At 39.1% G+C, this 21492-nt stretch overlaps 1 protein-coding gene across 7 annotated transcripts in view; it reads left to right on the top strand.

Moving 5' to 3' along the window:
* The window catches only part of eif4g3b (eukaryotic translation initiation factor 4 gamma, 3b), a 35198-nt gene extending 14038 nt beyond the window's left edge, over nt 1-21160 (top strand). For 2 of the 7 annotated variants that reach the window (XM_057320129.1, XM_057320134.1), the window contains 29 exons: nt 4190-4369; nt 4618-4729; nt 5099-5202; nt 5358-5486; nt 8104-8245; nt 8361-9128; nt 10590-10669; nt 11012-11219; nt 11460-11584; nt 11791-11910; nt 12013-12168; nt 12348-12545; nt 12732-12878; nt 12969-13205; nt 14864-14968; nt 15595-15730; nt 15857-15945; nt 16231-16327; nt 16453-16573; nt 17454-17659; nt 17794-17912; nt 18037-18209; nt 18319-18444; nt 18548-18629; nt 18752-18850; nt 19317-19463; nt 19554-19635; nt 19766-19912; nt 20144-21159. In XM_057320129.1, the coding sequence (XP_057176112.1) occupies nt 4190-4369; nt 4618-4729; nt 5099-5202; nt 5358-5486; nt 8104-8245; nt 8361-9128; nt 10590-10669; nt 11012-11219; nt 11460-11584; nt 11791-11910; nt 12013-12168; nt 12348-12545; nt 12732-12878; nt 12969-13205; nt 14864-14968; nt 15595-15730; nt 15857-15945; nt 16231-16327; nt 16453-16573; nt 17454-17659; nt 17794-17912; nt 18037-18209; nt 18319-18444; nt 18548-18629; nt 18752-18850; nt 19317-19463; nt 19554-19635; nt 19766-19912; nt 20144-20325 (4617 nt within the window). In that variant the 3' untranslated portion in view covers nt 20326-21159. Of the gene's footprint in view, nt 1-4189; nt 4370-4617; nt 4730-5098; nt 5203-5357; nt 5487-8103; nt 8246-8360; nt 9129-10589; nt 10670-11011; nt 11220-11459; nt 11585-11790; nt 12169-12347; nt 12546-12731; nt 12879-12968; nt 13206-14863; nt 14969-15594; nt 15731-15856; nt 15946-16230; nt 16328-16452; nt 16574-17453; nt 17660-17793; nt 17913-18036; nt 18210-18318; nt 18445-18547; nt 18630-18751; nt 18851-19316; nt 19464-19553; nt 19636-19765; nt 19913-20143 lie in introns of all 7 variants that reach the window. The other 5 variants (XM_057320133.1, XM_057320132.1, XM_057320130.1 and 2 more) reach the window with 3 other exon arrangements.
* Nucleotides 21161-21492: the final 332 nt, after the last annotated feature.

Here is a 21492-nt window from a genome sequence, read left to right as displayed (position 1 = left end):
CTTGTAACAGTTAGTTATCACGGCATACAGTGTACGGTGTTCGTAGCTTCAGATGTTATTATAACTATAGTACACCACGCAGTTCTTGAAATAAAGACTTTGCGAGTTAATATGGTTGAACACTTACATTAGCGCAACGAGTTTATAGCTAACGTTAGGTAAACAAACAGTAACAACCCCAAAAATAACGGTAACGTTAGCTAAACACAGACATGAGATAACGTCACACAAATTTAATTTTAAGTAAAGACAAAAATAAAGAGTCACACTTACAGGTTGTGATTCGGTGGAGCTTACAGGTCCAAATAAAGTTGGTATTGCAACATCTTTTAAGGAAAGACGTTTAATGTATCCTGCAGTAAAGGCGCCAAGATTGATGAAGCAATCTTCGGTAAAATGACGCGCGCAAAGTAAAACGTTCGGTTTATACTCCTTTGGTGTCGTTTGAAAAATAAATAGTAACCGTTTTTTCCTCAGAAGTTCTTCCTTTGGTAGTGAAAATAAGACTGACTTAGTTTCACTACATAGAACACAGCTTCTCTTAGACATGATGCACACGTCAAGAACGAGCTAGTACAGTGTTTGGGGAGGAGAGAGTTAAGTTTTCGCAGTCAGTAGGCGGGGATTTTTCTAGTGACGTAGGTACATTGTGGTTAAAGATTCGGACAGGTCATGGCTTGTTCGCGTGATTCAGAGTCGATTACCTTTTTTATAAGCTAATAACTTTGTTATTCGTTCACCTTCGGATTTACAACTTGGCAGATTGCTTACATTCAAACACGGCAAAATTAAACACTTCATGAAATGTATTTTTTATGATCTCGAGGAATGTACTCTTTAAATATAGACATTAAAGTGATGGTTCACCTAAAGTTAAACTTCTTTCATCATTTCTTCACTCTCATGTCGTTCAAAACTTGTATATGACTCTTTCTTTTGTGGAAAACAAAGGAAGATGTTTTGAGAAATGTCTTAGTGGTTTTGTCCATACAAAGGAAGTCAGTGTGGGCCAGTGTTGTTTGGTTACCAACATTCTTCAAAATATCTTCTTTTGTGTTCTGCAGAAGAAAGTCATACAGGTTTTAAATGACATAAGGGCAAAAAAATGATGTAAGAATTTTATTAACTTTAATAAACACTTTTCCTGTCAAAGAATAATGATGTGATGTAACATCGAGCCTTATGGATCAGAGGTGTAAAGAGTACCTGAAAACCATACTTAAGTAAAAGTACAGATACCTTGCAGTGAAAATTACTCCATTACAAGTTACAAGTCACCAATTCCAAAACGACTTGAGTAAAAGTCTTCGAGTATCTGATTTTAACAGTACTTCAGTATTTTACTCGTACTGAATGTAGGCTCAAAACAGCTCTAGTCCTCAACACTTAAGAGACTTGTCAGTGAAAAACAAGAAACAGTTGATTCGTGAGGAGAGCAATCGCATCAAACTGAACACCTCAAAATTGCAAAAATCAAGGTCGACACCATAGCCTACGTCTATTACAAACACCCAAGTCTCAGTTAAACTCAAGTGCTCATAAGGAAACCAGTATCCTTCAAAAAGGTCTCTTCAATAAAACGCATAAATAAAATAATGTTAAGTAAAAAATTACAAAAGTCAAAGCCTTTTTGCACTGGACATGCTGGTTTTGGCCTTATCACCGGCTGCAGTCATGTCCTGCAGTCACCGTCAATGCCGTGTAAATGGCAATATTGCTTCTTCTGTAGCAGAAATAAACTGCTGCAAAAAAAAGATAGGTGCCATGCAAAATGTAATGTGTTATTGCATTAGTCATTACAAATGTAGTGAAGTTAAAGAGTACATATACTTATGAAAAAATGTAGTCAAGTAGAGAGTAAAAGTTGCTAATATCAGTAATACTCAGTACAACTACAAAGTAGCCAAAAAGATACTTAAGTACAGTAACTAATTAAATTTACTCAAATACTTTACACCACTGTTATGGATGAAACATGTATTTACACCTTTAGCTTTATTAAACGGCATATTATATCTTTTGGAAGGCTTAGAAATTTGTGGCAAAGCATTCGTAGGCTAATGCTTATGTTCAAACGTATAAACAGGTTTTATCATCTTGTGTCAGCAGGTGAACTCCTGAGTAGTGGAAGAACACTTCATTTATGGCTTGCTTTGATATTTATAGTCTCCCATGAAAGAAAGGTCTCTGAAACTGACCTGACACCTCGTGGGTTTCCCCGGTAAGGGTTGTGCTCTACATTTTAGCTGCAAATTCACAAGTGTTCACATTTTACCCTTATACTGAGATTTACTGCCGGCTTACCCTAGGTGTAAATGCTTTATATGCAATATGTCGAGTTTTGTTCCAAAGCCCAGTGAGCTGTCTGGCATTTTACTTTGAACTTCATGCCTTTTGGAACAGCGTTTGTGTATAGGGTTCTTGTCTGCATAGGCAGCTCATTAGGTTTTGGAACAGAGATACTGGCTCTTGTTGATGCATCCCACTGATTGGTGGCAGTCAGAGTAATGATGCGTTTGCACATTGTGCAGTTAACGTCTCTGTTCAAAGAGCAGCATGGTGATGCGTATGGTGACCGTCCTCTCTGCTCCACACCCATAGTGTCAAATTTCTGCGGGCTTGTGGTTTAATTCCAGCACCTTCTCAATACGTTTAAGAGGGTTCTTGTCTAGATTGTTTACTGAGTCACGTTCCTTCCACCTGCTCTAAAGAGCGAAATCTGTGAATGTACTGTGTGGCCGTTCTGCACTTAGAGGAGTGAACACTAGGACTAAGGCTGTCAAACGAATAATCGTGATTAATCGCATCCAGAATAAAAGTTTGTGATTACATATTTACAATATATGTCTGTGTACTGTGCGTATTAATTTTGAATTTATATACTGTATATTTAGGAAATATTTAAATGTTTTAATTTATATTTACCAATCATTGAAATGATAAATAAATGTTTATATTTTATATTTTTCTTAAATATATGAATGTATTTGTATTGGTTTATGAATTCAAAAAGAATATGCACAGTATACAGATATGTTATGTAAACACAAACTCTTATTCTGAATGCGATTAATTGTTTGACAGCCCTAAGTAACGCTTGCAGTATTCGACCAATCACTGCGCACTGGTTAACTGGCCAATCATAGCACACCTCGCTTTTCAGAGCGATGAGCTTTGTAAAAAATCTGCGCATTTCAGAGAGGCGGGGCAAAGAGGAGATACAAACATGCACGGTATGTGGAAAATACAGCGTTTTTTAACCCATAAATCGTGTATACACATTGCATTACATCTACAACAAACCATAATATTCGTTTTAGCCGTGTCATATGACCCCTTTAAATGTGATTTACTCAGTTTTTCGGAGTGTAAATTGTTTTACCAAAAAAACGAGTGCATTTTAAAGTTGTGAAATCAATGAAATATAATGTTTAAATTCAAAGTAAATGCAAGTAAAAAATGAAGTAAATCTGAGTGACTCAAATATTTCTATTAGAATTCATCAAAAATATTAAGGGACTATTAAAGCAACACTTTCGACCTTAAAATAATGTCTCAAAAATGATTTCAGTTGTAGAACAACTCTTAACCGGACGAATTCTACTGCCGCTGCTACCTGAGCAGCGCCTCCTAGAGGCTACAACCACAAGTTCTGTGTTCGGGTCGGTACACACAGCCCCTCCCATCCCCTCCCTGCGGAATAGTGCGATATGGTTTCCAAATGCGTTCGCCGAAATATAATATACTTTTTAAACATAAATATATGGCTCCTGCATTGCAGATTCTGCAGTGGGACTATTGCAGATGCACACATTGCAGTGTAGATGCTGGTGACAATTTATTTAACTATACTGTGAACCCAGCTTCAGTGTGTTCAGAACGGGATGAAACACTTAGTACTTATATCAGATCAGTCAAGATTGTAGCTATGCAGTTTACTACAACATTTGTTTTGTTCATAGGTAGCCTGTTTTATTTCAACTGCATGTTACTTAGAATTACGTGTTTTGTCTTTGTTTCTTGCATGCCTGTACATAGTTGTTTATAGTGCCTTTCCGAATAAAGAAGTATGTAAACTTCTCTAGCACATCTTCAGAGGACTTCTGTGACTTCCTATACTGAGATATTACCTTTTCCCGGAGTTTCTTCAACTTAACATAACTTATTTCTGCTCTCTGATTTTTCTCAGTTTTTCCAGAGGACGCAGATGCAAACGGCCCGGCCCACCATTCCAAGCAACAATCCTGCTCTTCGACCCCCGTCTCAAACCCCCACAGGAGCGGTCTTCTCTCCAAATCAGCCCATCATGATGACCATGGCGCCCATGTCCTTCCATTCCCCACAGACAGCGCAGTACTACATCCAGCAGGTCAGACAGCGCGTCACAGACCTCAGAATCGCATTACACCTTGCTATATCTAGAGCGTGTGTTTATACCAGGTTATTTTAACACGCCAGACGACTTGTTGTTTGTTAAATGCGAATATGGTTACAGGTTGTCATCAGGCAGTAACTCATTTTTGTTTAGAGCCTGAGGGCATGGTTGACATACTTATGTTGTACGTTGTGACTGAAGTGCTGAATTGTGGGTAATGTGTTGATGATGTGCTTCAATAGTACCGTCACAGTGCACCTCAATATGTGGGGCCTCAGCAGTACACAGTTCAGCCCCCTGGACCCAGTACCTTCTATCCTGGACCCAGTCCAGGGGACTTCCCTGCACCGTATGGTGAGTTTTCCACATTTGTTCTGTCTGCCACATGTTCTAGACACCTGCTGAGGCTTGTTGACTTTCTTATGTACTCACGGTGACTTGCATTGTGCTGTTTGCTTTCATTCTATGAGGCCAGATTTACAGTATAACACATGATTTGAAGATGAAACTAAAAGAATATGAAATCTACTGAAAAGCCATTGCTTTAATTTTTGGTTAGATCGATTTTTTCATTTAGTGTTTTATAACTCACCCTGTACTTATTATAGGTTCTCTAAAATTTTGGGGGATAATTTGCGAATTGTCAATCATTTTTGTGCGTAAAACTGTTGTTTAGTCATATCAGGGTTAATGTCGAAATTCTTTTTTGTGGTGTGCGAGCAGCAGGACCTCCCTACTATACTGGGCAAGCCATGTACACACCATCTCCATCCATTATAGTGCCTACACCACAACAACCTCCACCTGCTAAGAGGGAAAAGAAACCAGTAAGTGTACATGAACCACATCATTAGAGTTCAACAGGGAAAAAATGTACAAGCATGATTGTGAACAGGAAGTGATAGTTGTATAATTGAATGTATGTAAACGTAAATCCTGAAGCTTTATCAGTTAATTCCGTGTTTACTTATTGTCCTCTAAGATCCGCATACGAGACCCCAACCAGGGCGGTAAGGATGTCACAGACGAGATATTGTCAGGGGTGGGTGGAAGCCGGAACACAACTCCACCCGTAGGGGGGCGACCCTCCTCCACACCTACACCTCCACAGGTAAGACGGGCAGTCTAAAAGATCAAATCCAACAGAATCATGCCGTGTAACCGTATAGATTTAGCTTGATATTGCCCTCTTTCATAGACCTGCACATGTTGCACAGCTTAAGTTGTTGGACCTGTAGTGTCTTTACTGATTCTGAAGAGAACCAGTGACGCCGTGCATAACAAAATCTGGTTTTATAGTTTGATGTTATGTCAGTCGGTCATCATCATAAACTCTCATTAACTAAAAATTGTGAAGTAGCACAACTGTGTAAGATAGCCGGTTGCCTGGGACAATGGTCAATTATGCAGAAGTCAATGCACAAAAATATTTGAACAGTCTCATATCGCAATAGAGGAGTCACAACACTCATGTTCAACCCTCCTGCTAAACATTCTTCCTCCTGTTTTAAAGTGGCTTTATGTTCACTTTGAAGTCTCATTAGCAGTGTGCTTTTCTATTTTGTTCCTTTATATCAGACGTTTATCTTCTTCTCTAAACTCACATCTTATGTCTGTGTGTCATTGACCTTACTGAATTGTTTATTGCCCAACAATTTGATCTTTTACCTCCAAGCGTAGATGTGACATACTTTCCATGCACATAAGTTAGGGCTGCTCGATTATGACAAAAATCATAATCAAGATTATTTTGGCCAATATTGAGATCCCGATTATTTAACATGATTACTCACTAAGTTTTAAAAAAACATAGAAAAATAAAAAAACTTGGATTTTAAACTGTGAATTCAACTGAAAAATGTAAAGAAATAGCACAGCTGAACAACTGTAAAGGAAGGGGGTGCGCTGTGGATTTATACCACAAGAAAAGAGATGATCCTTGCAAAATGGAATGCGGCACAATAATCGTTTTATGTCGATTATTTTGTTTTTGTAATTGTTGAAGGCCAAAATTGACGATTACAATTATTTTCGATTAATTGCACAGCCCTAACATAAGTATATACTGTATGTATGTCACCGATGAAGCTGTCACGTGTATTTCTGTGTCACGATTGTTTGTGTCATCCTGGTCCGTGTGTTCCCTTTACAGTGACTCCTCATCTACACGCTATTGATACAGTATCTCTCATCCCCTGCGTGTCAGTGTAATCTAAAACACGGTCTTTTAAACAGGGATGCTTGGAGCCCCAGAGGGAAACATTACAAAATACAGGCGCGGAAAAAAATAAGAGACCATTCCAAATTTTCATTTAATCAGCATTTCTAGATGTACAGGTATTGTGGTCATTCCAGTTTCAACAAAATCAAATCTCTGGCGTGACAAAGTCATCCAACAGCAATTGTATTGCTTAAAGGGGTCATATGACACGGCGAAAACGAATATTATGGTTTGTTTTAGATGTAATACAATGTGTATACACGATTGTATTACATAGACTGCATTTATTTATTTATTTATTCATTTATTTATTAGATATTATTTATTATAATGATCTTGCTTGGTCTATAAACACCATGCACTGTGCTGTGTTTTACCTTTCTGTGTTTTTCTTATTTGCTCCTGTAAAGCTGCTTTGGAACAATGCACATTGTGAAAAGCGCTATATAAATAAAATTGAATTGAATTGAATTGAATTTAAGATTCAAAACCGCCGTATTTTCCACATACCGTGGACGTTTGTATCTCCTGTTTGCCCCGCCTCTCTGAAACGCGCAGATTTTTTACAAAGCTCATCGCGCTGAAAAGCGAGGCCAGTGATTGGCCAGTTAACCAGTGCGTAGTGATTGGTGGAATACTGCAAGCGTGTGACGGAAATGTAACGCCTCTTACCATATTTGGAACATCAGGTTCCAAAGCAATTGTACTGACAGGTACGCCCACCTTACTTGCGTATACATTTGGGCGGTCTTAGTCAAATCATACCACAAACTGACGTAGATTTGTGGGGGTGTGGTTACACGAGGCGTTTCAGGCAGGTCTGGGTGAGCATTCGCTTTTAGATAGAATGCATCTTTTGTTCCGACACTTTAATTTTTGCAATTTTACGTGTCTAATACATGCATGGGCAACTTATAACACACCAAAGACACAGAAAAACACATGTTCGCACCATATAAAAGGCAATATGAACTTGTTTTCTTTGCAGTGTTATGTTTCTCCAGTTTTCATTTTCTGCAAATAAAAGCAAATAGAAACAATATTTTTGAAAATTTGGAGAAATATTGTTTGAAGCTCAATGAATAAAACAAAAATGATTATTTTACCTAAACACATACCTATAAATAGTAAATTCAGAAAAATGTAAAATAATTTAGAAATGGTCTATTCATTTTTTACACAGATGTATATTTGCATAGTTATTTGTAAAACGTTTGGAAGGATTCAGCAGTTTTTAGCCTGGAAAAAGCATCATTATGTATGGGGGTCCAAAAGTTTCAAAGCCCGTGATCTAAAGCACAGTTCCTTTATGATGTGACACTTCCTGTCTCCTTTCTCCATAGACGTTAACTGTGTTTGTCTTTACTCTGCTCTCTCTCCCCATGTCTCCTCCACCCCCCACCCATTTTCCCTTTCTCCACTTGTCAACCTTCCCTCTGTATTCTGCTTTTCCTGCTCTGTCTGTGTTCTGCATATTTGCGTGTGCCTTGTGTCTCTCTGTTGCTAGTTTTTATGTCCACACCCTCATTATCCTCACATTTTCTACCTCAAATCCCAGCAGCTGAACAGCCAGGTAGCAGATCACGGGCACGTCGTGTATAGCGTGGACAGTGCCCAGCACCTTCCTGCAACCATCGACTTGAAAGCAGGTCAGGTTCTTAGCCGTAGCACCACATATTCCCCACCGTCATATGTTTTTTGCGGCATTTTGAGGTCATGTACTTGTAAGTCTGACACGTTTTCTTATTCATTTGATGGCTCTAGATGACAAGCCAAAACTAGAGTTTCCCTCACAAAGATCTGCATCTCCTGGACCGCGGCAGCCAGAAGCTCCTTTAGAGAGAAGAGATCCCAGCAGCCCGGACCAAGCGCCCCCCTCCCCTCCCCAGAAAACTGAGCTTCCCCCCTCAGGCCCAGAAACGGCCTTAAGTGTAGCTTCATCCCCTGTGCTCTCCACGCCTCCCTCAGCAGTGGAATCAACGGAAGCCTCGAGCACCTCAGTTGACCCCAGCCCTGCTAAAGCTATCACACCAGAACCAGAGAGCTCAGAGCTGGAGAAGTCCTCCTCAGAGCAATCCACACCTCGGAGCCTGTCCACATCCCCAACCCATGAGAAGGCCGTCAATGGGTTGCCAGACACAGATGCCGCTCCCTTGGGTGAAGACTTGGAATCCCAACCAAGGGAAGTGTCTCCGTTGCTGCCAACTCCCAGCATGCCCCCCAGCACGGAGCCCGGTCCCATCCCACCAGCACTGGAGGCTGAGTCTATAGAGGTGAAGGCAGATAGTCCCTCGCCTGCTGCCGAGGACAGCGCTGGGTCTCCTGATGCCCCATCCCTCCCCGACCCAAATGTTACTATGTTCACCACACCTGCTCCACCTCCAGGCCTCACACACCCCAGTCAGGTTTCTGCAGGGTCAGACCTGGTCAGGAGATCTTCTTCAGGGGCGGATCTCAAAGAAGCAGGGAAGGAGAACGAGGCCTTGCTGGACAAGCAAGGCGAGCCCTTGCTGCTGTCCAGAAAAAGTCAAGGTGAGCACCCCTGAATATACAGCTTAAATTGTCAGATGTGTCTCAAATGACACGTCCACTGATCGCCCGCAGGATGTCTTTTCTTTCATTTGTGCTGGAATTAATCTCTAGCTATTATTTAAAAAAATATTGTATTTTTTCATTGTAGCATTTTACATTTGTTTAAATATCTTTTAATTTTATATCTTTAGTTTTCATGTTCTAGTTAAATTTTTAGGATTTTTTCAATTCTTTTGTCTTTGTTCCTATATATAAACATATATGTTACATTTATTTTTATCTCAGTTTTAGATTGAGTTTAGTTTTTACAATTTTGTATTTTAGTGCCTCAACTTAAACTTATTTCAATTTATTGCTGAGGCGAGTTTTAGTTTAATTTAGTTTTTCAAGTAATATTTAGGCCTATGTTTTTAACAGAATTCTTAAATAGTTGAAGTAAACTATAATAACCGTTATTCATATATTACAGGCTGTTATTTCTATATTGTTCATATAAAATATCCATTCAAATTGTATTTATAAAAATATAGTAATAAATATATGTTAATATATCAATAAATATGTTTTTGGAAATGTCTCTCCTGTCTGTACTGATGCATTACTGTAAAGCTACTTTGCAACAATGCAAAACTGTAGAAAGTGCTATAGAAATAAATGTGAAATAAATATTATTAATTAATTAAGAGCCAAATGATTTATTAATTTAGTATTAATTATTTATTGTTATTATTAACCAATTTAAAGGTTGGTGTATCTCTTGATAACCCAGCTTTTTAAGGTATGTTAGGGCTGTTATTGCAATTAATCGCATCCAGAATAAAGGTTTGTGTTTACATAATATATGTCTGTGCACTGTGCATATTAATTTTGTATTTATAAACACGTACACACATACAAATATTTGCATTTAATCTTGCACCCCAATATCTTACTTTTAAAACACGTCTTAAGACGTATCTCTTTACTCAAGCCTTTTTTTTATAATTCGCTCTACTGAGTCTTTACTGCATTTTATCTGTGGATGCTGAGTGTTTGTTGTGTTTTTTGTTTTATGCAGTGATTTGTACTTTTATTTTATTCTTTGCCTGTTTGTGAGGTGACTTTGAGTGTTTTGAAAGGCGCCATTAAATAAAATGCATTATTATATATTTATATATATTTATATATAATTTAAATTATATATAAACATTCATTTTTATATTTTTCTTAAGTATATACATCTATGTGTATGTGTTTAAATACTAAGTTATGAACAGTGCACAGCCATATGTTATATAAACTCAAACTTTTATTCTGATCGCATGTAAAAAAAAGATCACTTAACATGTCAGTCATGCAACTCTTCCTGTCTCCATGAGCAAACAGCACCCAACCTTTAACTGTCTGAGGTTTGGCAACTTGATATTTTGTTAATATTTTGAATAAAATAACACGAGCTTTCTCACTGTTGGGCTGCTACAGCTACATCTAGTGCACCAAAGACCTGGAAGAAGCCAAAAGAGGACATGCCTGTTGGTCAAGATCAGGGTCCAGAAAAAGAGGTAAAATCAAACATTGATTTCCTCTCGTTTTCTTACCTTCCATTGCAATCAGCCCTGTGGATGCCACTCATACCTACAACTCTGCGGCGTTGGCGTGCCCTAGGAATTTAAATGTGATTAGACGAACCATGTTGCTTATATTCAAATGAATTTGAGCGAGGCGTTGTGAACATGTGCAGCTTTGCCTATACTTGTGTAAGGCTTATAAATTGGCCTAAAGTTATGTTTCCTCCTTTAAAGTAAACAATATAAACAGGTTTCTGTGAGAATTAGGTTCTAGATTTAAATATCTAAATATTAGGAAAGACGTTGCAACTTTTGAGGTGTGTGTGTGATTGATAGGAGGAATTGGATCAGCCAGCTGCAAAAAGCCCCAGTCCTCCTCCTGTGGAGGTGGAGAGAAGGCCTTCAGTAGGAGCAGCGCTCGAGGAGAACGGAGAACAGGAAGCAGAGCCGCTAAGAAATGGTGCTGAACACTCTTCCGAGACAGAGAGCAGTGACGGCATCCACACATCTGCAGTCAGAGAGCCTCTGATCATAGCTGTTCCACGTGAGGACCTGTTTTACTTGCTGGCACTGACTCCAAAATCTGGATTCATTTTTTCACAGCATGATTTAGAAATGTTATGTAGAGAAAGATATTGCTGCGTGAACTGTAAATAGCTCAACCTCTTACATCATAACGTTTCTTTAATTGACATTTTTTATCCGAAAACAACTTCATTTCTAGGTTAAAATCCCAGATTTTCCATGTGATCTCAGACCTCTCTCTACATCTCTTCTTTTCCAGAGCCTGCAGAGAAGAATGGAAAGAAACAATATGACCGAGACTTCCTGTTGGGCTTCCAGTTCAAGCCTGCATGTGTGCAGAAACCAGAGGGTCTTCCTCCCATTTCTGATGTTGTTTTAGATAAGGTACAACCCCTACTACACAAACTGATTTTTCCACTGACACACTTTTGAACTCGCGTATTTCAAGACTTTTTGAAGCATGTCGATTATCGACATTTAATCTTTTACTTGAATTCATGTGGGAATAAACTTGATTATTTAATCCACCGTATCGCCCCTTTAAAAGAGGTCTAATGTGTTTCTGCTTCACTCGCTGGCTGCTTGAACAGATTAACCAAAATAAACTGCCCATGAGGCCAGGAGACCCACGCGGGATCTCCAGGGGTCCAGACTTCACGCCAGCCTTTGCGGATTTCAGCAGACAGATTCAAGGGAGCAGAGGAGCACCGGTTGGTACCTTTTTATCCGTATTGTCGCACTCGTGCAAAAATATGGTGAATTGTAATTTAAGCAATGTCTTAATAATTACAATAACTGTGATGTTTTATCAGCTGCAAAACGTTGGCTTCCGGCGACCACCTGGGCGCAAGATCATTACAAATGTGTCCGTAAACAACGAGGTGCAGCTGAGGACGACCGAGAACGCCTGGAAGCCTGGCATGAAGCTGGACAGCGTCATCGAAGATCAAGAGACCCTGAAAACTCAGGTGTGCCCCTTTAGTACATGTTTCAAAAAGCTTTGGTTCAGATTATTTTGCAGTAGTCCGAGAATGATGTCACATCCAGAGGGCCTCCTAGTTTATATTACAGTTTCCCGTAACAGAGAGACAATTGAGATTGTTGCCTTTGAGGACATCGGGTAATGTGTTCATCGATCCTTTTGCAGGATCTTTTTAGAAAAGTACGTAGTATCCTCAACAAACTGACGCCGCAGATGTTTAACCAGCTGATGAAGCAGGTGACCGATCTCACCATCGACACGGAGGAGCGCCTCAAAGGGGTCATAGACCTGGTCTTTGAGAAAGCCATCAATGAACCCAGCTTCTCTGTGGCCTATGGCAACATGTGCAGCTGTCTGGCCACGGTGAGTCTAACTTTCCTTTCAAATCTGTATACAAATTCAGTAGATTAGTAATGAAGGAAATCTGCAAAATAATTATTGTGGATATTTCCTTTTTTATTCAATGGACTTCATAAGTGGATATTTTGGATTGTGTATAACTTGGAATACTGTAGCTTTACTTTTGATTTTCGCCTGCTGTGTTTGTAGTTAAAAGTGCCCATGACGGATAAGCCCAGCAACACTGTGAATTTCCGGAAGCTGCTGCTCAATCGGTGTCAGAAAGAGTTTGAGAAAGACAAGGTGGATGACGATGCCTTCGAGAAGAAACATCGAGAACTGGAGGCAGCTTCCTCGGTCAGTGCTTCGGTCCTCAAAACTGGTCACAATTATAGAATCTTGAAAATGGTTTCTGAATACCTCTCTATTGCTTTCCCTTTCTGTTAGGCAAGTGAGCGGGAGAGGCTGCAGGAGGAGTTGAACGAGGCGAAAGATAAGGCTCGCAGGCGATCCATTGGCAACATTAAATTTATCGGCGAGCTCTTTAAGCTGCGAATGCTGACAGAGGCTATTATGCACGACTGTGTGGTCAAGTTGCTGAAAAACCACGATGAAGAGTCACTCGAGTGCCTCTGCAGACTGCTCACCACTATTGGCAAAGACCTGGACTTTGAGAAAGCAAAGGTAAGCCCAGGGTATCTGGCCAGCGTTAAAGATGGGTTAATACTGATTCGCAGGGTTCAATTGTGTTTTATAATGGGCAGTATTAAAAGTATTAAAGCTATATTTCCATTTAGTACAATTTTATTTATATAGATGTTTTCAGCGGCAACAACATAAACGAATGTTATACGTTACTTCTGGTAGACCTCTGCAAAGAATCAATAACTTTTGAGTAGTTTTAATGTAATTTAATACAATTAGTATATAACATAAATTAAATATGAAATAAATTGTTATATTTCTAGGCACTAGCCAGACCGATAACCAAACACAGACCAGAAGTTGACTTTGGGCCAGGCGCCTGCGTCTGATGAAATCGTCTATAGCGTTTTTACAGTTTTGCATTGTTGCAAAGCTTGAACAAACTATGACACACCCACATAAAAAATGGTATTGTGCTTTATTATTTACTCAAGTAAATGGTATGCTAAATTGTAAATACGTTACCAAATTGATTTGAAAATACCACTTACATTTTAGTAGACTCATTTTAAAGTACTTATTTTTTTTGTAAAGTTCAAAAACACTGCATTGTCTAGGTATTTTATAATAGTTTATGAGCTAATACTATAATATACTAGTAGTTTTTCATGTGGGCAAATATTGTGTTGTAAAAAAACGGAAAACTAGAACAATTTTTAAATAGAAAAAAATAGAAAACATAAATAAAAAAACACTAAACGGATTTCATATACAAATTTAACCTTGAAAAGAAATGGATGGGCATCAGAAGTACATGTCATTTCATTAGAAGGCTTGTACTTACATGAAGAAAATGTATTAAAAGTGGTATATAATTTAGAGACTTTGAAACATTAGTGAATTTGCATTTAAGAGTTTGCTGGACATTACTGGTCCGATTTATTTATTTTGACAAAAATTTCATTTATTCACCCTTGTTGCTGTTGTGTTGTGTTGAATGTGAGGTGCTAGTAAGAGCCTCAGTCACCATTCACTTTCATTGCATCATTTTTCCATACGGTGAAAGTGAACACACTCTCAAATTGCACAAAAGAAAAAAGTCACGGTTTCAAGTAACATGATGGTGAATAAATGATGACAGATTTTTTTCTTTTTGGGAGAACCGTCTCTTTAAATATAGCGCTCCTTTTATACCTCCTATTGCAGTGCCTGTGTAAATGTTTGATGCTGGTCAAAGATGGTTGACCAAGTTTAACTTTGTCAGAACACGAGCGTTCAAAACAACACATGCTGGTCTTTTCAGCAGGGCAGACCGTTAATTGTCAGAGCGCATTTGCATTTGATGTGCTGAGATGATTAGCGATAGAAGAAGCTGTGACGTACACACAAATCCATGTATGGTGTGATTTCTTTGGCTTCTTTGATGATTTAATATTCCAAAGAATCCACCAAATTTGACTGATGACAGTGAGAAAACTCCCGCTGGTCTGTACAGCTCCACACAAACTACTGCTGGGGTTCAAAGCCTAAGAGAAGCAATGGTCCCGTACGGGTCACTAATGCTCTGTGCTGGTACAGCTCAGCCTGAATTCAGCTGAGAACAGGACCAAAATGCTTTTAATTGAAGACGGACATAAAGTCTCATTTTTTAAGCTTGTTTATCTCAAGGAAGGTTGTGCTTTGCTTTTCTCTGTCAGCCACGGATGGATCAATACTTTAATCAGATGGAGAAGATAGTGAAGGAGAGGAAGACCTCCTCGCGCATTCGGTTCATGCTGCAGGACGTCATTGACCTGCGTTTGGTGAGTTGTGTATTTTTCGTTTTTCCATAGAACCTTACAATGAGTCTTGCTTTTTACTGTCCTAAATTGCACATGTATATTTAACCGGCGTGCACGATAATTTATCGCGATACCACTAATTCCTATTGAAATCAAGCTGGCTGCGATATGCAGTGTGTCGATATTTTTTTAAGGCGTAGCTTGTCCTCTGGGATCAGTAGAAATGCTGCTCGATCTAAAAGCAGTGCGAGTTTGAGTCGCTTATAATGTGCATTTGAAAAAGCGACACCCGTCAAACATGATCATTATAAATATACTTTATTATCATAAAAATACCTGATGAGGCTTGAGGAACAGTGATAAAAAGATGTCCACATAAGCATTTCCTAGATTCTAGACTGTTATGGTCTTCTTCTGCAGTGCGTATTTGGAGTTTCCGCACGAGAGCGCCCTCTGGCTTTCGGATGCAGCAGCATTTTCCGTACTTCACTCAAAGCTGTGTATAAATCACATGATATTTATCGTCGGTTTTTTCGCGACAGCCCTCCCAATCAGAAGTTTTCTGTCAGTTCTGTCAGCACTCAGGTTTGACAAGTCACGGTTGCGCGAAGATTTGTGAAGGATTCCTTTTCTTTTTCTCATCTCAGCACATTTGGGTGTCTCGGAGAGCTGACCAGGGCCCCAAAACCATCGAACAGATCCATAAGGAAGCCAAGTTGGAAGAGCAGGAGGAACAGAGAAAGGTCCACCAGCAACTGTTGTCCAAGGACAAGAGGAGACCAGGTCAGAAAGAGAATTGCATCCTCTTTACAGCTTGTATAGTCCTCTGGGCCTCTTCTGCTTTATCTGTGATGAAGCAGCCATGTTCCTCCATAATAACATTCATCTCATTCCCTCTTCGTGATGCAGTGGTGCAAAGAGAAGAGACCTGGAGCACTGTGCCTATGAATAAGAACAGCAGGACAATAGACCCCACCAAGATTCCCAAGATCTCCAAGGTGAAGTCCGGTTGTCACACGTGAAGACTCGTTTTCAACACGTAGAATCTTCAATCCATCGTTCTGCATAACCGCACCTTGTTGTTAGATATCAGGCATGGTGTACCTTGCATTTTGCTGCTATGACCCTGAGGCTGTTTGGTAAACATTGATATGTAATATTTGACTCAACAGCCCCTCCTAATGGTGATTTTGTTTGCATGTGGATTAGTGTCTTTATGTAAATCCATTTGTGGGTGTAACAGGATCTTACTGAGAGCAATTGTGTGTGTGTGTTTTCTTTAGCCAACAATAGATGAGAAGATTCAGCTGGGACCGAGAGCTCAGCTGAACTGGATGATGGGCAGCAGTGGAGGGGCTGGAGCCAAAGCTAGTGAGTCAGGTAAAGCCAAGTGATGCAGTCAGACGTTGGCAGGAGTTTTATGCATATATACTTTATTATGGTGGGTTTTTTTGTCGCTGATGTAAAATCTCTATCCTTCCTCTCTTTCTCACCCTTTTGTTCAGATGTGTCTCGCCCCAGCGCCACCAGTTTAGACCGCTACTCGCCCCTGCAACCCTCAGGACCACCGGCTTCCTCTTTACCCTCTGCATCCCCAGACTTTGATGCCAGGAGAGTTCTCAGCAGGTATAGTATACAAGCAAAATAAAGGGCAGCTTTGTTATACTACATTAAATATGTTGCAATGTTTTATGTACTTTCAATATATGTACCATCTTGGTCATGTGTGTTCATATTACATCATACAGGTCAATAATAAAGACTAAATGATTATTTCCAAATAACATATCACCATAAACAAATACAACTTTTCTCTAGATTAATCTATCAAATATATTTATTGTATTTATTAAGTCATGTATTAAATATTTTAGTTAATTGCAATTGTTTTTGTAATTATATGAATCAATATTTGTCTTATTTACTTGATTTACTTTTTTATTTACTTATTTGCTCATTGCTAAAATATAATATTTCAATAGAATCTAATAACATTATATATAATAAATATTTATTAATAATTGTAATTCATTTAAAATGTTAATACATATGCATTAATAAATGTATTTTGCATATTAATCTAGAGAAAGATGGTATTTTGTTACTGTCCTTTCGAAACCTCAGATGTCCAAATTTGCTGTTTTTCAAGAAATGGAAAAAACTACTTTTTAAATGAAAGTTGACAAGCACTTTTAATACTTTTTATTGATTAGATATTTGCAAAATTCCACTAACAAACGTAGAGGGTGATTAATAATAAAAAAGTCATGAAATATGGGGATACAAGGTTTCAGAAGGACAGCAGCGATTTCTTTTTAGTTGTAATTCTCTATTAAATAGTTCATATGTTATTTGCAAATACCAATTTTAATCTTCATTATTAGAATGTGATGTAATACTATATCATAATAAAATGCCGTTAAATATTCTGGTGTACGGTTATGTTCCAGTTTACTCATTTTAAAACATTTTGAGACTGATGGATTGATGTGTTTGGGCCTTGCAGTCGTGGAAGCTCAGGGCGGGAACGCAACGACAAGCCGTTAAGCGCTGGTCCTGCTCGTACAGGCCCTCTCTCATCGGGCAGCGGCAATAAGGAGGCCCCCGAGGAGTCCATCCAGGAGGTGTCCCGCAGAGACTCGGACACACCCAAGCTGCCCGCCAACACTGCAGACAAGAGCCGACTGGAGCACAGCCAATCCAGAGAGTCTGGTGAGTCTCACGCATACATACACAACAGCACAGATGATGACATCTTGTTTGTTTAAGATGCAATAAATGGGTAAACGCACCATTTTAGTGTGTTTGTGTGAAGTATTGAAACTAAAGGTTGTCTTTCATTGCAGCTGTTAACCTTGAAGTACTGTCAGGCCCTTCTCCAGACAAGCCAACTTTAACAGAAGAGGAGATGGAGAGGCGGTCCAAGTCCATAATCGATGAATTTTTGCACATTAATGATTACAAGGTTTGTAACATGATTTCCAATGATCAAGGAGAGAACCCCTTCACTTGTTTAATGTATGACACATAAAACTGTACCTCCGAGTCCAGAATGACATTGAGAAAGAAATAATGTGTGTGTGATGCAGGAGGCAGTGCAGTGTGTAGAGGAACTGGAGCAGCCCGCCATGCTCTACGTGTTTGTGCGGGTGGGTGTGGAGTCGACCCTGGAGAGGAGTCTGATCACACGAGACCACATGGGTCAGCTGCTCTACCAGCTCCTGCAGCCTGGAATCCTCTCCAAACCTCAGTTCTTTAAAGGGTGAGATCACAGGCCTGACATCTCTGCATTGCTGTGGCTTTGTGGTCAAAACTAACCTAGAAATCGGCTTTACACTGTGTGACTTGCTGTATGTTTGTACGGCCCACAGGTTCTCGGAAACTCTTGAATTCGCAGATGATATGGCCATTGATGTTCCTCATATATGGCTGTATCTTGCACAGCTGGTTACCCCTGTGCTTCGAGAGGGTGGAATCTCTATGAGAGAATTATTTAGGTGCGCTTCAAACTACTGCAGAACGATCCCATTAGCATTAGTAATACCTTGGAGACTTGTTTTGGGCTTTATTGTATTATCTGTTTGTATTTTGTGTTTGCAGTGAATTTAGCAAACCGTTACTCCCTGTGGGAAGAGCTGGGATATTATTTTCTGAAATATTGCACCTTCTATGCAAACAAATGGTAAGCTTTGCTATTGCTGCTGTATGTGAATAGTGTTTTTCATATTCCTATTGAACATGTTTATGCTAGTGTAATATACAGTTCAAGACATTTGTTTTTGTGTGTGTGTCTGTGTGCTGCAGAGCCATAGGAAAGTGGGTTTATTGTGGAGGGATTCTGAGTTGAACTGGGCAGATTTTATACCTGAAACGGAGGATGTGCACAGCTTCATCACAGAACATGTGAGTCTTCATGTACAATACTTCTCCTCTACTTAAAGGGACAGTTCACCCAAAAATGAAAATTCTGTCATCATTTACTCACCCTCTTGTCATTTCAAACCTGTATGACTTTCTTCTGCAGAACACAAAAGAAGATATTTTGAAGAATGTTGGTAACCGAACAACAGCGGTACCCATTTACTACTATTGTATGGACACAAAATCAATGCAAGTTAAAGGAGTAGTTCTCTTCAAAATTCCCCATTCACTTTCCATAGTAATTTTCTATTCCTACTATGGAAAGTCAATGGGGGCACATTTTGAACTACTCATTTGATGGGGGTACCGCCATCGTTCGGTTACCAACTAAAATACTGTACTAGTACCATGGTGTTTTTTCATACTTTGTTGTAAGTTGACTTATAAAGAGGGAGCTTACGATCAGCTACTCCATATTGAGTTACTTCACAATGTGATCCCTCAACAGAAACTAGACTTCACTGTGTTCGATGGCTCAAGCCCGACTGAGGCTGTCTCTAAGAGAACACTCTCACCTGATGAACTAAACAAGCAACTTGAAAAACTTCTACTTGAGGACATGGCTGGCGATGAACAAATCTTCGACTGGGTTGAGGTACAGATTCACATCAGGCTCCTCAGATTCATTTCATTGAAGAACGTAAAACCTTGATAAATGATGGCGTTGCGTGATGGTTTGTTACAGGCCAATCTAGATGATTCAGAAATGAGTTCATCTCCCTTCCTCAGAGCTTTAGTGACCGCTGTTTGCAAAGCAGCAGTGAAAAGTAAGTGAATCAGGACTCTGATGCACAGTAACACATTAAAATTGAATTTGAAATCAAAAACAAGCACTTTATCAACTTTTATAAGATCAAATTTGCCTTTATTGTTTTAACCGTGCTCCCCTGTGTGTAGGCGAGGGCTCCTCTTGCAAAATGGACACGTCCATGATCCAAAGGAGATTGCCTGTTTTACACAAGTACCTTAACTCGGACACAGAGAGACAGTTGCAAGCACTTTATGCACTTCAAGCATTGATAGTAAAACTGGACCAGCCTCCTAGTAAGTCAAATCTTTCACATCCCCACATAAACGCACACCAGAGCTGATTTGCTAACATTGTCTTGGCTTTATAAGTCTGGTAGAGTTATAAACACTGATGCAATCGAAAGTTTGTACTTTGCAGTATAACTCACAAAACATGTGTTTAAATTTGCGTATTTGCAGTATAACATTTCATAAACAAATAAAAGTGTTGACTTGAGATTAAAAGAATTTTTGCTTTTGTTGCAGATTTGCTTCGGATGTTCTTTGACTGTTTGTATGATGAAGACGTGATATCCGAGGACGCGTTTTGTAAGTGGGAGGTCAGTAAAGACCCCGCTGAACAGCAAGGAAAGGGCGTGGCCCTAAAGTCAGTCACCGCCTTCTTTACATGGCTGCGCGAGGCAGAGGAGGAGTCGGAGGACAATTGACGAGAAACGGACACCTTTGCCAACTAGTGCTGAAGAGACAATAGTCGCTGAAACAATAACTGCATCAAATTAAAAAACGAAAAAACATAACAAGCAACACATTATGCATCAGTCGGGTGGAGTGCAGCCAGATTTGGAATGGTACGGTTCACGCGACCATATGGCGACTTGCAATTGCTGGAGCACTAAAAAATGTATTATTTATAGAAATGTTGCATTTACGTTTTTATTTTGTTACTTTTTAAGGAAAGACTTTAATAATACAAACGTGCAACTATGAAACAAAACATACGTTCAGACTCGTTAATTTTTTTTTTTTAAAGAGCAGCATACACAAAAGGGTATTTAACATATGCTGACAGTCACAAGGAGTGGATATAGAAATAATGGTAATAATTTTATTAATAATAATATAATGACAACGATTAAACGACCTCCGTGATTTTCATAAAGGACGTTGAAGGTTTTATCTGTTATGGTTGAGGAGGATAGACAAAGCCGGGTGTCGGATCAGAGATTTAGTACAAGGTTCAAGGTTATTATCTGAATAGCCGTACAGATTGTTCCTCTGCTTCAGCTTGCTCGATGTGAAACACATATCCAGCAGAATCTTGCAGTACTATGCATTCAGGGACTGCTGGGGTCACAGAACAAGAGCTGCCAATGGAAGTCAATGAACAAATGGCAACGTGTACAAAAACACTGAGATGTTGCTGAACCTAAAGTGCTTGTTATTCTTCATACTGAGAGCAACTTTAAAGCTTGTAAATAAATTAAAGACAAAAAAGATTCATAAAAATACAAACGCGGTGATGGTGTGTATTTTGTACAGTGTTGTCAGTAAAGGGCGTTAATGGTTTTACTACAAAAAAACTGTTTATATTTCATAAGCCTTGTTAACAAGTAAAGAAAATCTTCTTGGCAGGGTTCCACATGCATCAAAATTCATCATTTTAATCACTTTACGTTTCGGTCTCGGTGCTTTTAGCAACAGATATTCTGCAGCTTTCCGCTAACAAAAATATAAAAAGCACTGATAAAACTGTTCACGATATAGGGTCTATAAGCTTTCATTGAAAAAAAAACTGACCATGTCGATTTTTTTAAGGTTTTTTATTTCCAAATATAAAAACAGAATCAGAGCCTTGCTCACAATAAATACAGAAA

Source organism: Triplophysa rosa, linkage group LG21 (assembly GCF_024868665.1).
Source record: "Triplophysa rosa linkage group LG21, Trosa_1v2, whole genome shotgun sequence".
Classification (NCBI taxonomy): Eukaryota; Metazoa; Chordata; class Actinopteri; order Cypriniformes; family Nemacheilidae; genus Triplophysa; species Triplophysa rosa.
Note: the sequence above shows the minus strand (reverse complement) of the source record. Positions and strands in the feature narration are given on the sequence as shown.